Source organism: Cyanistes caeruleus, chromosome 17, assembly GCF_971803275.1.
Source record: "Cyanistes caeruleus chromosome 17, bCyaCae1.hap1.1, whole genome shotgun sequence".
Lineage (NCBI taxonomy): Eukaryota > Metazoa > Chordata > Aves > Passeriformes > Paridae > Cyanistes > Cyanistes caeruleus.
The window spans coordinates 6,837,575-6,852,441 of record NC_141717.1 but is presented as its reverse complement, the minus strand read 5'-3'; the positions used below and the strand labels follow the sequence as shown (position 1 = coordinate 6,852,441).

The window sequence follows — 14,867 nt, the reverse complement described above, 5'->3', positions numbered from 1 at the left end:
CAAGACAGAAAGAAGCAATGAAGTTCGCAGTATTTCCAAACTTGGGATTTGCTTGCATGGTGGGGAGGATTTTTAATTATTTTAGTACCCCATCAGTCTGGTCTGGATAATCCTGCCATATATTCATTTGGTAAGTCTTCCAATTGTTATTCCCTTAGTTCCCCTTTTCTCTCCTAAGTGATGGTTGGAAAATCTGAGGTGGTGGCACCAGAATGCAAAACACCAAAAGAAATGTTTTGATTTATGTGCACAGTCCATTGATTCTCTTTAAGTTCCTTGTATGGATCGAGAATAGGACACACAATGTTGGCAGCTCTTCCTTCAAATTCAGCATTCTGCAAAGTTTTCTGCTGTCCCTTCTATAGCTGTGTTTCCTTAAATGCAAAGCCTGTGTTTGTTCTCTTGTGTATGGAGTGATCTACAGACTGTGCCCAAGTAACCTGCTTTGTTAAACCTACCTTGGACAAACAAATGCAGGATATAACTTGCTTTGTGTGAAAGCACTTTGTGTTTGATTATGTTGAAATTACTGTTTGTTTTTAAAACTGACTCTATTTAAAATAAAAACCGTGTCTTTCCTATCTAGTGCTTGTAATTGGAAAATGATAATATTTGGAATATTTCCAAACACATGGATGGCTAAAATGTTAAGTGAAGAAAAGTAGTTACAGGGAGAAATTTTTCAGAGCTGGGCCAAGTCTCTGATAAATGGCATTGTCTGCCTTGCAGACCAACTGTCCCACACAGAGCCACACTGAAAATGTGTTGTTTTCCTGCAACTTGGGTACTAGAAATATTTTTTCAATTCGAACTGTTGGGTGAAACTTTCACTTGCAATGCAACTAAACATAGAGATATACGGCTCCATGTTTACATACCAGGAAAATATATCAAATATCACTGTACTCAGTAGGAAAGAATCACTGCTGATCATGTGAGAATACACTGCTTTCTTTCAATATCTAAATTTTTGGTTGGTTGGTTTATTTTGAGATGCAAAAAGTACAGGAAGGCAAGGTTAATACTGAAACAAGTTTGTTTCAATGCATTGATATTTATTATTTTTATTAAGCAACTTCAGGGTTATTTTGGTAGTGAGTGTTGTATGAATAGTTTTTCCTTGGTAAGGTAAACTACAGAAGGAGCAATGCAGACTTTATGGACTCAAGCCGTTTTCACATAAAGAAGAAGTACAGGCCATCTGAAATACTCCAGCCTTACATTACAGATTCAGGTAAAACCTTCCCTACACCCACTTTCATGAGCTTTCCAGGATGACTTTGCTTTCTGTTACACTTTGATGGTGTTATTTTCATTAGGCTTCTAATTTTAATAGACAGAACTTGCACAATGTTCAAATTCTGATGAGGCTTGAGGCAGAAGGAAATAAAATTTGTTTTGTCATGCAAAGAGGATCCAAAATAAAAGTTGTTAAAACAAGTAAAAGGCAGCTGATACCCCTGCAAGAGGGAGTTGTTAAGCAACTTCAGTGGTTTAAAGAAGCTGCTGTTTATTGGAGTGTTTGTGAAAGCACTTCCGGCAGTCTAACCAGGAGGATTTTTTTTTTAAAATGGTGTACTCAAACCTAGTTAATAATACATTTATAATATAATTCATAACTGAGCAGCAGGAGGCCAGTAATGGAGTACACAATGTCATCCTTGGCATAAAAACTAAGAAGTGCAAGTCCTGTGACAAAGGTGTAAAGTTTTTGTAGTTCAGGTGAATGCATTTTGTAGCAAATTAACTTTTGTGTTCCTATTTGCTTCATAAGATCTGGCAATATGATTTATGAAAATTATTTATTACAATTTATTTTCTTTAGGATGACTTTTAATGTGTTTTGTGTGAGATGAATACTCTCATGTATGATATGCTGGGTGTGAATCCAGTATAAAAATTAATTTGCTAATGAGCATCTTAGGACTTTTTCAAACCAGGACACTAAAAGCTGCATGTGAAACCTACTTATTTCAAAGGAAGTACTTCTTATAACCATTAAAATTTATTTTTAATTTTTTGGTTTTTAATTTATTTATTTAAAGAAATTGAAAATTTAATGTCTGACCAGGTAGTTGTGTGGTCTGGAGGTGCTGAAAGTAGCTGTGCCCAAGTTGAGAGTAAACCAAGAGTGAGTAGGCGGCTTTCTGAAAGTCCTTTTGTGGTTGGCTTTTTTGCTTCACACTATAGCTTTGTCTTTGTAACAAAAAATTACCCCCAAAAAGCAGCTTTAGTGAGCTCCAGAGGACCATTGCATTAACAGGGTTATGACAGACACTGCTCTAGGACTTAAAGTCACAGTGTATCTGAATATGACAGCAATGGGTTCACAAAAGCATTAGGGGAGAAAAAAGGACAAACCCAAAGCAGTTACCATCTCTTGCTCCCCACAGCCTCTGAAGTACCATCTCCTGGTGCTACTCTGAGTGCTCTGTGTCTTTGTAACTAACACAAAACTAGTAGTACTCAGGCACATGCCTCGTAAAATGTTCTTATTGTTCACGAAGTAGCGCTTAAGATTTTTATTTTTACTCTAGGATAACAGAATCATAGAATCGCTAAGGCTGGAAAAGACCTCTGAGATCACTGTGTCCAACCACTAACCTCCAGCTCCACCTTTCAGCCATGTCCCTAAGCACCACAAGGACGTTTTTTCTGAATGCTTTCAGGGATGGTGATTGCAGCACTTCCCTGTCCCAATGCCAGACCACTCTTTCAGGCAGCTGAGAGGGAAGGTCCCTCCTGGGACTTATTTTCTCCAGGCTGAGGCCCCCCAGGTCCCTCAGCTGTTATTCATCAGTCTGATGAGGAGCTCCTCTGCACGTCTCGAAATGGACACCGGGCTGGAGCTGCGGCCCCATCACCCCGTTTCCCCGCAGCCATCGCTGACCCTTTCGCTCTGCCCGCCCTCGCCCCGGCTGTGCCGCGGGTTCCTCGGCTGCTCCTCGGCGCTCGGAGGCCGAGTTTGGGGACTGTCCGCCGGGGAGCGGCCGCTGCCACAGCCCTGGGGCGGACAGGTGGCCCCTCCATCGCTTAATTTCGGCTGGGAAAACGCCCTGGAAAGCGTTGGTGCCTCGCAGCGCTTTCGCGGTGTTTTCCCCAGAGGTGGGGGGCGTTCGGGCCGATGTCCCCGGAGCGCTGCCCCGGACGGTGCCCGGCGCTGTGAGGGGGGGGGGGGGGGGCTCCGGGACATGCCCGGCGCTGTGAGAGGGGGGGCTCCGGGACCTGCCCGGCGCTGTGAGGGGTGGGGGGGCTCCGGGACCTGCCCGGCGCTGTGAGGGGTGGGGGGGCTCCGGGACCTGCCCGGCGCTGTGAGGGGTGGGGGGGCTCCGGGACCTGCCCGGCGCTGTGAGGGGTGGGGGCTCCGGGACCTGCCCGGCGCTGTGAGGGGGGGGCTCCGGGGCCCGCTCGGCGCTGTGATGGGGGGGCTCCGGGGCCCGCCCGGCCCTGTGAGGGCTCTGCAGGCTCGATTCGGGTCTATAACCAGGCGCTGCTCCCGGACACGAGAGGACTGCGAGCACACAGGTGGGTGTGAGACCCTGGCCAAAGACACTTCCCTCCTGCCTTCGGCTCTTAGGGCTAAACGCCAGTGCTACGATAATATTAATTTTATATTATTTGTGGGGCCTATATAGAGCAGACTTTACCAGTTTGTAAAAGCTCAGGTTTTCTTGACAATAATAATGAACAGTTTTCAGGTGTCCACATATAGGCTTACCCTGTTGTGTGACAGATGGTACTTTTTATTAAATTCATTTTCCAAACTTGACTTCAGTATCCATTAAAATGGATTAATACTTTTCTGAGACTTATAGACAGCATGGGTCTCTTGTCATTAAACCAGTGTGTTTGCAGTATGTGTGCCAGATTTTCTTCCATCTTTTAAGATTGTCTAGGACAGCAACATGCTGGAAATTTCTCTTTAGGAGGTTCTTTTTCTGCCTGTTTTGGGGGTGATGGTTTGAATTTTTAGAAAAACCTCCCCTAGTGTGAGCTAGGAAAAAAATGCTTACAAGATGTTGGGTCTCGGGCTCCATCCTGCACTTGCCAACGATTACATGAGGGAAGTCACATGAGCAAAGTGCACAGGACACTTATGTGATATTTTATCTTAAAGGTTTGACTTCAGTGTGCATTTAAGACCTAGCTGCTATTCAGGCATTTAATTCCATATTTAGATGTTTCCATAAAAACTGGGAAATCAAATCTGTGCTCTGCTGAAAACAACTGTTTGAAATGTTTTTATCAAAAAAAGCTCTAGAGTTTTGTTTGTGAATTTCTTTGTTCTTGGGCCTATGAAATTGTCAAGATTCAAGCAAGCTCAGATTTACAAATTCTTGAGCATGCTCATAGCCCAACCATAAGATATTTTTCCTCTTTTTCTATTAGTATAGTTTCTTCCCTAAGAAATGGGAAGCTACAAAGCTTTTAGAAAGCCTAAGTTACACTCTGCACTTGAACCAGTGTCATGATAAAGCAGAAATTCTCTTTAGTTTCAGTGTTGTTGTTCCTACTGACTTTAATGCAAATTTTTTTGCTTTAAAGATTTTTTTTTTCAATAGCCATGTGAAATACATTGGAAAATCTTATTATATAAACAGTTTAAAGTCATATTGGTGTGGAAACTGGGCAGTAGTAGTGATTCAAGAAGAAAATTGTCACAATATAGAAATTTTCTGATAAATTCATCATGTTTTTATGCTCCTGCCCAGCTATTAACTTTCCTGCCTCTATCCATATTGCTGATAGTAGACCAAGAGCTAAATGTCTGCTTACTAGGAGTACACACTATGCCCAGATGAGCTGTACACTTAAAATTAGAACGAGTACCAGACTGAGTAGCTTAGCAGTGTTAAAATGGGAAACTCTGCAAGTAGTTTTCCACAATGAAATCTCTGAAGCAGTTTCAAAGTTAGAATATTCTGAAAAATCGCTGTGAAGGCTTTCTTAGTTACTGCTTTGGGTAGGTTCTAAGAAATTTGAGCTGCTGCATGAAATATTTGGAGTTTTTTTTAAATTCAGTTTCAAACCTAGACTGACTCGGAGTTTAGCATTTGGTTAGTCAGGGATTTTGATAGAGGGGCCCAGATTAGATCATGGAGTATTTTATTAACTCTTTAGACTGGAATTGCTCTCTCACCTTTTTTAGTCATTGATGTTTGCAAAGCACACTCAAGAAGTTGACATTTGTAAGCATTTAATGAGCAAATGTTGTGTGATGGAGGAAGTAAGTGCAGGAAAGAGGCCATAGCAGCACAAACCTAGCGGGGGAGAGTAGTACCAGTGACTTGGTCGCTACTACTCACTAGATAACCAGGGATTGTTATCTAAATTTCTACTTGTGACTCTTGTTTGAAGCAAACATTTGCTCAGTCTAGACCTAGAGCCCCCTAGAGGACTTGCAGCAGGAGGAAACAAATGTTTACCTGCCCACACAGCTTCCCTGGGAGGTGTTGGCACACAGGTGCAGCTGAGCTGTGGCCATCAGTTCTGTTACATGTGGAGACTGAACATGGGCTCAGAGTACGTGGGAAGTGAGGGAAGAGCTCCAGGCCTGGAAGAGGGGACTGACTAGAAAGTCTGTATCTGATGTGTTGTACAAACCTGATTGGTACCAGTAGGATGGTGGTTCAGTGGTTTTCTGTGCTATTTACACACAATTTTACCCATTTGAGGTTTGGAACTTTGTTTAGTGGGATGAGTGCCTCTCATGAACTTGATTGCTCCCAGTGGAAACACCTTCGCTTTAGTCCCAAAGCTTTGGCTTTCATCCTATGTGCTTTTTGGTTGATTAATCATCAAGGAGGGATTGCTAGGATGACTTTTACTTTTGTTTATTTAGCTTATATTCACTGCATGGGATCGTTCTGGGCATTTGCTTTGTTATGATGCCATATACCTAATTTCTTTTCCTTCCAGTTTTGTGGGATTTCTAATAGATTAACTTCTCTTCCTCTTCTTATGCAAAAAGGCTGAAATGCTATTGGGGATGGGATCAGTGGTTATGTGTGTGTCTGTCTCTCCCCCATACTACAGCCTCCCCCTCCCCTCTGCAGGCTGCCCTGCCAGAGCCCCTCCTCTGGCTGGAAGAGGGGAGTTGAAATAGTGAGCTCCTGCTTTGTGAAGGAAATTTTCGTTCAGTGCCTTGCTCAGAGGTGCCTTTGAGAGCAGAACTGATGTGTTTTTGTTAACTTCAGGTCTGAGGAGGTGATTTTGATGGCCACAGGGTTGCTCACCATCATTTTACTCTGTGCTGTTGTGGCTGGAGCTTCAGGGAGTAAGTAGAAGAAATTTTTCTGCTAAGAAATGTTCTCACTGGCAAAACAGAGCATTATGTCACAGCTTGTAGGTTTGTAGTAGCTCTTGTAGCACTTTGTCTGGATTTTTACTGTAGTGTAGCACTTTGCTTTGCTGAGCTCTTTGAGTGGTACTGAGCAGGTGTGAAAGCACCCTCCCTGGAGAGGATGCATTAAATAGTGCATCTTCCTTCAGCATTCTGGAGAAAGCAACAGAAATAGTGAGATTGTGTCAGCCTGTATACTTTATAGAAAAACTGTCATGGATTTAGTTATTGTTTTGAGGACCATGCTAGGATTTCAGCGATTTCACTGAAATTCAGAAGCAGCAGGTCCGTGCTGAGCTGCACACAAATTTGCAGTGCTTTTCTGTTCTGTTACCTGTCGTTGCAGGATCCTCAGAGAGGTTAAGTTATGGAGCTTCCTGTTTTGCAGAATGTGCAGGTGAGTAAAACAAGATTTTATTCAGGCTTTTTGTATAATAAGGAAAGAGGAATTTGAAAACTTCCGCAGGGATATTGTGTTCTGAGAAGGATGATAGTTCTGTCTGAGTGATCAGCATTCAGGGAAATAGCAGAGAAGTTCCACTATGGTTTACCAGGCCCACACATGCCTGAAGTTTGCATTCTGTGAACTCTGAAAAGCTCCTAAGCATTAGAGCTGAGCAAAGGACTAAACCAGTGTGGGACTAAGCCCAGCCATGGGCATGAAGAACAGATCTATTTCATCTTACTGTTGTGAAGGTCCTGCTTTGCTGCTCTCTGAAAGGTGTTGAAAGAGCATTGTGCTGTAAATGCACTACATTCCTTTTCTGCCCTTGGAAATTAACTTCTTGCCTTGAAGAAAATTGTGAGGTTATGTGCCTGGGAGAGGGGAAGTCTTTTCCCCCTCCCTACAGGAGCTACAGCCAGCACGCAGGGTGCTTTCAGAAACCCAGTTCTTTCAATTGAAAGTCTAAGTGGGAAGGGAGCAATCTGAATATCTTTGCTTTGCTGATTTCAGTGGCTGAAAGATTAAAATAACAAAAAAATAGAGGGGGAAGATTAATAGGTTAAAACACCACTCCCTTTTTTTTTTTTTTTTTTTTAATTTTTTTTTTTTTTTTAAATTTCCTAGGACACAGTGCATCATACTTCCCCAAAAGAGCTAGATACAGCTACAGGTATTCAGCAGTCACCAACACATTCCTGCAGGGAAATATTTACAAAGGCAGTGGCATCTCTCTGGAGACCACAGTGATCATTGAAGTATTGGGGAATTGCCAGATGGTTTTGAAAGTAAGTATTGTCATAATAGTTTGGGTGATTGGGATGAGCTGATGTGGAATCTTATTTTTCTTTGGGATTATTGTTATGTTTCAAACATTTGTTTTTCTTGTAATTAAAAGCCAGTTCAATTCTGGATCTCATAATTAGAGTTGCGGTATTGCTTTGATGTACCACAACTTGAAATTAGGTATTTGCCAGTTTTAAAAGGAAGATTTGGAAAATAATTGTTTGCTTTTCTAAGTGGCACAACAGTTTTACTTTTTTGTTACATGAAGTGCAGAACTGGAGAAAGGAACTTGGTTTGCTTTAAAGCACTTCCATATCTCTAGCAGTAATTTAAAAATAGCTCATTTTTAAGAGAACTTGAGAAACTTGTATGATGTGCTGGATTGGTGCCATTCCTAGCCCAGTGTAAAATTCAATCTTGTAACACGCCATTCGTCACAACAGGAGATCTGTCTCAGTGACAAGAGCAACAGAACAGTTTCAAATTGCAGAGCTCCTCCTGGGATGAGCCCTGTGGTAGTCCAGGTGGAGAACTACAGTGCTTTAGGACTACAGGGGCAGCAGGAAAAATCAGCTTCAGCTGCCTGAAAGAGGTATATTCCTTCAGGTTAACAGAGGGGATAATTCATTGGTTTTGCTGGGGGGTTGACATGTGTGTACTAAATACACAGATACATGAGGTCAACAAAGAGCATAGTTATCCCTGTCCTAGCACTGAATAAAAATTAACTGGTTAGTGGCTTGACAGTGAAAGGGATATAATAGTGCTGCATAAAATGTGTTTAATAGTGAGTGAAACTTCTTCATAGAAGAACTTTCTGGAAACTGCCTCAGATATGCCACCTGAAGATGGGGCTAATACAGTTCTGTTGCCACACTGACCCTTTGTTCATGTGATGTTCTGTATGGATATCCTGATGTGATAAATCCACAAGTTCCTCTTGACAATGAAAGTTATTGCCTATAATCTTTGCTTCTAGGTTCAAGATGTACAGATTAAGAAAAGTTTTGCATCCAGAGAGGAGTCTCTGAAAGAAATGGACAGTCTAAGGTAGAAAACCTTCTAATCTGGTCGATCTTTTGGGGTTTTTTGAAACTACATGGCTTAGCAGCAGCTTGACTGGACATTGTTCCCTCTGCTTCATACTCTGTTTAGTTTCAGGGTTTCTTTTTATTTTTGTATTAAATGATGATCCAGATACAAGCACAATAAGCAAAAATGAGAGAATGAGAGCCATTTGGTTGAAACAAGTTTTCCTTCAATGTAACTTTCCTCCCTTTGTATGTAAAACCATTTGGACAATAGACAGTTCAAATTTTTCTGAGTTCAAATCACCAGGCCTGTAGCAGCACGTGTAGATCCCAGCTCTCAGGGCTGCAGATGTTACTTCTATGGACTCTTGAGTTTTGCAGTAGATTTCAGAGGTTCTTGGTCTAGAAGATCCTCATAAGGCAAAATGTTGTGGTTTTTTTCTTCCAGGGTACTTATATTTCCTTTATTTGTCCAATGAGCTTTTCTTCCTTCTCTGTTTTTTGGGTTTAGTAGCTCATTCATAACATATGTCAGTGTTTCTCACTGACAAGCCAAGGTATAGTCTCCAGTATAGATGGCTATACAAAAAGATCTCCTCACACTGTGGAAGTCTGACATTTTCCCAGAGAGCTGATGCTTCTTCTGTCATCAAAAAAAAACCAGTTCTGTTGTCTGATTAAGCTCAGCCTTGTAATCTTCCTCTTTGTCCTGACACTTGAATTCTCAGCCTTTAAACAACACTGAGAGCTGAGGTAATTGATTCAATTCAAAGGGTCAAAAAGAGCAAGCTTGGAGTAAATGCATTGCTTTTTATATTCATCAGGAAGAACTTTGTGTTCTCTCTATGGGCAGCAGTATCAAGAGTTCAAATGAGTGTACAGGCACATCTTCTGTGAAGTTATTTACAAGATGTTCATAGCAGTAAGAGCAGTTGTGTATTGTTCTTTGCTGAGATGTCAAAAAAGAGAGGTAGCAAAGGGGAAAGAAAGCATTCAGTGAAGCTTGGCTATTCAAAATAATTATTCAGACAAGTGAGCCTTATTAGCATTTGCCTCAGCCTATTGTGAATATACAGTAGTCTAGCTTGTCCTCTGAACATGCATGTAATTTCTACAGATAGTAGCAAAAACAGGCTCAGTTGCCTAGGAGTTCAGAAACTGAAACCCTTATCCTATATGCCCAGTGTCTTCTGGAAGGACTTTATCCAGATGTTGGTGTATTAAAGTTTTATCTCTTACTTTGTGACCTGATTGATTAGATGAATAGTTAGTACCCCATCTAATGTGCAGATGAGCTGTCTAGCTCCCTGTATGGGAGCTGGTCACTGGACTACTATGGAATACTTCCTTTGGATAGTTTGTTTTTCCCCATTTAGAGGGAAAATATATGATTAAAGTAGGTTATATTAGGAGTGAAAATCAATGTTAAAAAGTGATTCCTTGGAAAGGTAGAAAACACTGTACTCTCAATCTGGGATAGCAAAAGCCATTAGGAAGTGTACTAACAGCAGAGATTGGGGAATAAGTTTGGGATAGAGCCCAAGTATGCGCACCTAGCAGAGCAGGAAGATATGGGTTAATTGGGAAGCAATTGTTCTTGTGTGCATCACAGCTGAGGAGGCATGGTCCAGTTTCTTTGCAATTCAGACATGCCTACTAAAGCTACATGAAGCTAAACACACCCTGAATCATAAAATGGAACTTCTCTCTTAATTAAACAAGAATCATTGCCATAAGTACATTTACTTGTAAATAATTTGCCAGGACCACTTTTATTGTTACAGTTATGTTGAGGATGCTGTGATTATCTTGAGAAGATTTGTTTTTAGGGATTTTTTTAAGGCCTCCTTGGGTTAGGCTGAATTTATGAAGAATAGAGGCTTGCTGTAAAGAATGGAAATACAGAGCGAGAGAGATCCATTGTGGAAGAACAGCTCTGTTGAGGAAAATCTGCATTTAATGTCATAAATTGACTTGCACTCTTTGAAGCAAGAAATAATAAACTCTTTTATCACAGGGAAATACTAGAACAGCATCCTCTTCATTTTTCTTTCCATGATGGGAAAGTTCTGAAGCTCTGTCCTGTGAGGAGTGAACAGACCTGGGCACTGAACATCAAGCGAGGCATTCTTAGTGTCCTGCAGACAGCTCAAGAATTCCCTGTTGGTGCCATTGTTGAGGAGGTGAGTCTGTCAGTCATGCTCTGAGGTGACTCTTAGCTCTTGTACGTTTTAATTCTACTCCACTTCTAAATAAATAAAGGGTTTTGCCACTTGGTTCAGCAGACAGTGGCAGTCATCAGATTGCTTCTTGTAGTGAGTGTTCTAAAATTACCTATAATTCACATTCTTGTTGAGGCTTGGAATCCACTACTTGGTTGTCCGAGTTCTAGTGCCAGGGCTTTACCTGTTCTATGGAGAAAACACAGTACACATAATTCATGACTATTTTTTTTTACTTTTTTTTCAATAATTTTGGGAGATCAGTGTTCTCAGAGCTCTTTGAAGTTATTTCAATGCTTAAGCTCAATTTCTACTGTGTAACACTGAAACAATAGTCCAGCATTCCCTGCTGTCACCTGAGTGTGTGCATGGGGGCAGCTGACACACCTCAGGGGCTGCAGTTCTCTTATGAAGAGATGTCTCTAGACTGACCTTCAGCATGAGGAACACTGCCTTATTCTCAGGCTACTGCTGTGTGTCAGTGTTTAAAGAGATGTTCTGCAGTAGGGCTTGGCACACACATACGTAACCGAAGTTACTCTGCCTAGTAATGCTCTTCTAAATTAATGCTTCCCTGCATGCCCACAAAATCTGAAATGAACAAGCACATGTCTGTAAATTATCTGATTCAGAATAACACAATGAAATTAAACAAAGCAACAGAGCCTGGCTACTATTAACTTGACCAACATCTTTAAAATTATTTGCCTTTTCATGGCTTTTGTGGCAAAGCCAGTGTTCTACTAGGGAGAATTTAGATCTCTGTTGTTATTACAAAAAAAGTAATTATTAAAACTAATTGCAATAACCTATGCTATCTCCTTGTATTTTATGTGTGCATGTGTGATTCAATTGTGTATGCTTGTTACTAGGTGGATGTCCTGGGAATATGCCCAACCAGGTATCAGCAAAAGGGTCCCATTCTTGTAAAGACAAAGGACTTAAGCCTCTGCTCCCATCGCTCTTCTGGTTTGACTTCTGTGCAGTCTGTTGTTCTTCCTCATGCATCAGTAAGTTTTGGGGAATGACACTGGCTCTTGCTTTTGACTTATTTGAAGAGAGTGTCTGCCCAAACTTGAGTTCTTAGCAAAGAAATGGTGCATATTATTCTCCTTGTAATGTCTGTTACTCACAGAATTTGTTTTAACGCAAGTTTGCATTGTAATTGATGAATATTATAGTATAAATGCAAGAGGTTGTTAGGCACGTGGATTAAACTCTCATTAAAATATGTTATAGAGGTAAACTGAAAATAGACTGTTGAAGGGAGGAATAGAGAGATGTGAGTAAGAAAAAAATATATTAGAAAAATGAAGTTATTCTTTGTAGAAAACTTGGAAAGATAGAAGTTTTCTAAATTTTCTAAATGCCAGACTTGCAGGTTTCCACTGTTGACAGAAAATACAGTCAATTCTTGTGTCTTGTGCTATTTTTATTAGGTGAATATTACCTTTTCTTGTTGTAGCTATTCAAAATTTACCAGCCTTTTGCTTTTTTCTACTTTTCTGACCAAAAATATCTGATTAACTTTGAGGCTTTGTGAACAGAAATGAATTTGATGCTAATAGCAGCTGTTTTTCAGTGATAAAAAACTAGGCTAAAATAAGGAGTACATTAATCTCCACAGGCTGGGCACTGTCAGAGGTGTAGACAAGAGACTTCCCACTATCCCAGAACTGGAATCCTCTGTGAAGTTGGGAGAGGAAGGATTTGGTTGGCTGACACAGATCATCAAGGATCTTCCTAAAGTATCTGTTCTTCTCAGTCTGAACAGCAGATCCTGTCCTCCCAGCTGGAATGTGCCCAGAGCATTAAGGATGGGGTCCTGGAAGAGGCCAAATGCACTGAGTCCGATCGTGTGATGCTGTTCCCTCAGCAGGGCAGTGGGGCAGAGACACAGACACAGTCTGCACTCAAACTCTTCCAAGTGGAAACAGAGACACTCTACCATAAAGGTAACTATGTTTCTGCTAAAGTCAAGTATTTCCTAGGAAAGTATTGTGACTTTGTCTTGCCTGTGAGAACTCTTTGCACCCATGATTTTCACATTTAAAGTGGATGTTTTTACAGGCTGGGCTGTCCCTTCTTTGAGGGCTTCTGCCTGCCATAACAAAACTCTGTGGGTCTCCAAAACTGGATAGGTTTCCAAAAGTGACGGTCTGTAATGGCCAGCTCCTCTTTATCTATTTTACATACCTAGTGCCCTTGTATGCAGAGCATCAGCATTCCCTGGTCTGTGGACAACTCCTAGTTTTTATCAAAATGAAACCTAAATAGTTCCATTAGGGCTTGCAATTTAGGACATGCCATGTCTGAGAACTGTTTTAATTTTAGCTCTTCTTTTCTCCTTTGTGTTTATCCTTAGGAAAATGATTTTACTGAAGTCAATAGGTGGGTTGCCTGAGGAATTATTTCAAAGTTGAACTCTAAATGTTGAGGAACATGTTATTTGTCTGTTTCTAAATAGTTGTTTGGTTCTTTTTTTAAAGGAACATCCAGATTTCCAGGACATTTTGTCTATAATTATACCAATGTAAGAAGATAGGATTCTTCCTCAGGAAGAGGTTCAGAGCCAAGCATTTTCTTTTTCTTGGCACCTAGATCTCCTGCTGGTTTTTTTGGTGGTTAAAGTGTGGGACTAGTGATTAGACAACATTGGAAAAAGTGGTGAATGTAAAGTAGCAGGGCCATACTAAGAGATGTATGGATGGAAAATAGGGCTTTTTTCATGTGTCTCTTTGTCTTGTTTCTGACTCTTTCTTTTAGGTCATACTTGTCTTTATTCTGTTGTGTTATTAAATTCAAACTCACTGCAGGCATTCGTATTCGTATTCATCCCTTGGCTGTACTGAACCTAGAGAGACTCTTACAGGGAGAAATAAAGGCTCAGAGAGAAGCTTGCCCCTTGCATATAGGTTAATCATAGTAAATTGCCAGCAATCACCAGAGATGTGATTTTTCCTTTATGTTCCTTTTCCAGGGTACTCTGAGGATCTGTATGTGACCAGCATTCTCTATGAAAGGGAGGTAACTAAGAGGGAGGTCACTGGGGCAGAAGTGACTGAACTGGTGTGGAAGCTTTGCTTAGCGCACAGTGCAAGTTACCAGGTAAGCTGTACACACAGACTCTGCTTCCTTGGGAGGCTCTTTGTGGGCTGAGAATTCTCCTACACAGATAAGAGGTGACCAGGAGTGCAGAAATTTTGAAATACTGAAGTCTTCCATTGCTTCGGAAATTTTAAAATATGGATTTAGAGAAAGAGAAAATGCTTTGAAATGTCATTTTCTTATATAAACAGTAAATTACACTGAGGAGTTAAAACATATATTGGGCAAAAGCAATTCTGAGCTATGTTCTAAATTAATTGGAAAGAAAAGGTCCCAAATTTTTGTTTTTCTGTGAAAAAACAAAAGCATAAGAAGTATCTGGTTTGGGTTGTCACTGGCAGTTTTGATACTTAGTATTGTAAAACACATCTTTTACAGCTTTTGTGTGTAGCACTACTCTTGATGCTGTTTATTGGAATTCTGTGGCCTTTATATTGCCTCATCCCCTCAAAACAGTTTGCACATGAAGCCCTTGCCTCTGGGTCTTGGCTGGTAGGTTCCTTGTGCTTCTGATGAACTGCTATCAATCATCATGTTTTCTGGGGATGCTGGCTTGGGTCCAGAGGGAATCTCTGCCCCCTAGACCATTTTCAGTGATGAATGCTGCTCAGATAGGGTGGAGTCTTCTGGTCATGTGGAACAGGAAGTGACTTAAATATTTTTTATGATTACCATCATTCTAGATGAGGGTCTGCCTGTCTCCTTAGCTCTCTTGGGTCTTGTATTTTTTGTTGATACTAGCAGCAGCTGAATCAGTCATTAATTGTCACTGTGTTTGAAATGAAGATCCTTATCTCTGAAATTCAGAGGTTATCAAGAATGCCTGCTAGGTTATAAAGAGCACCTGTTATGTACAATACAGAAGGATCAACAGATGATGGTGCTTAATCACTCTTCACCTGAGCTCAACCAAGGGCAAATAGAGCACACTTCAT

The 14,867-nt window shown here is 40.9% G+C and overlaps 1 protein-coding gene across 3 annotated transcripts in view; it reads left to right on the top strand.

The window, feature by feature from the left end:
• The first annotated feature begins 912 nt into the window (after positions 1 to 912).
• Positions 913 to 14,867, top strand: part of APOLTP (apolipoprotein lipid transfer particle homolog) — a 79,859-nt gene continuing 65,904 nt past the window's right edge. Inside the window, exons 1-10 of one of the 3 annotated variants that reach the window (XM_023936617.2) lie at positions 2,011 to 3,017; positions 3,488 to 3,525; positions 6,198 to 6,277; positions 6,690 to 6,740; positions 7,413 to 7,573; positions 8,551 to 8,621; positions 10,620 to 10,785; positions 11,697 to 11,834; positions 12,590 to 12,779; positions 13,805 to 13,932. In XM_023936617.2, coding sequence (XP_023792385.2) covers positions 2,700 to 3,017; positions 3,488 to 3,525; positions 6,198 to 6,277; positions 6,690 to 6,740; positions 7,413 to 7,573; positions 8,551 to 8,621; positions 10,620 to 10,785; positions 11,697 to 11,834; positions 12,590 to 12,779; positions 13,805 to 13,932 — 1,341 coding nt within the window. In that variant the 5' untranslated portion in view covers positions 2,011 to 2,699. Of the gene's footprint in view, positions 1,235 to 2,010; positions 3,018 to 3,487; positions 3,526 to 6,197; positions 6,278 to 6,689; positions 6,741 to 7,412; positions 7,574 to 8,550; positions 8,622 to 10,619; positions 10,786 to 11,696; positions 11,835 to 12,589; positions 12,780 to 13,804; positions 13,933 to 14,867 lie in introns of those variants that run through there. The other 2 variants (XM_086853648.1, XM_086853649.1) reach the window with 2 other exon arrangements.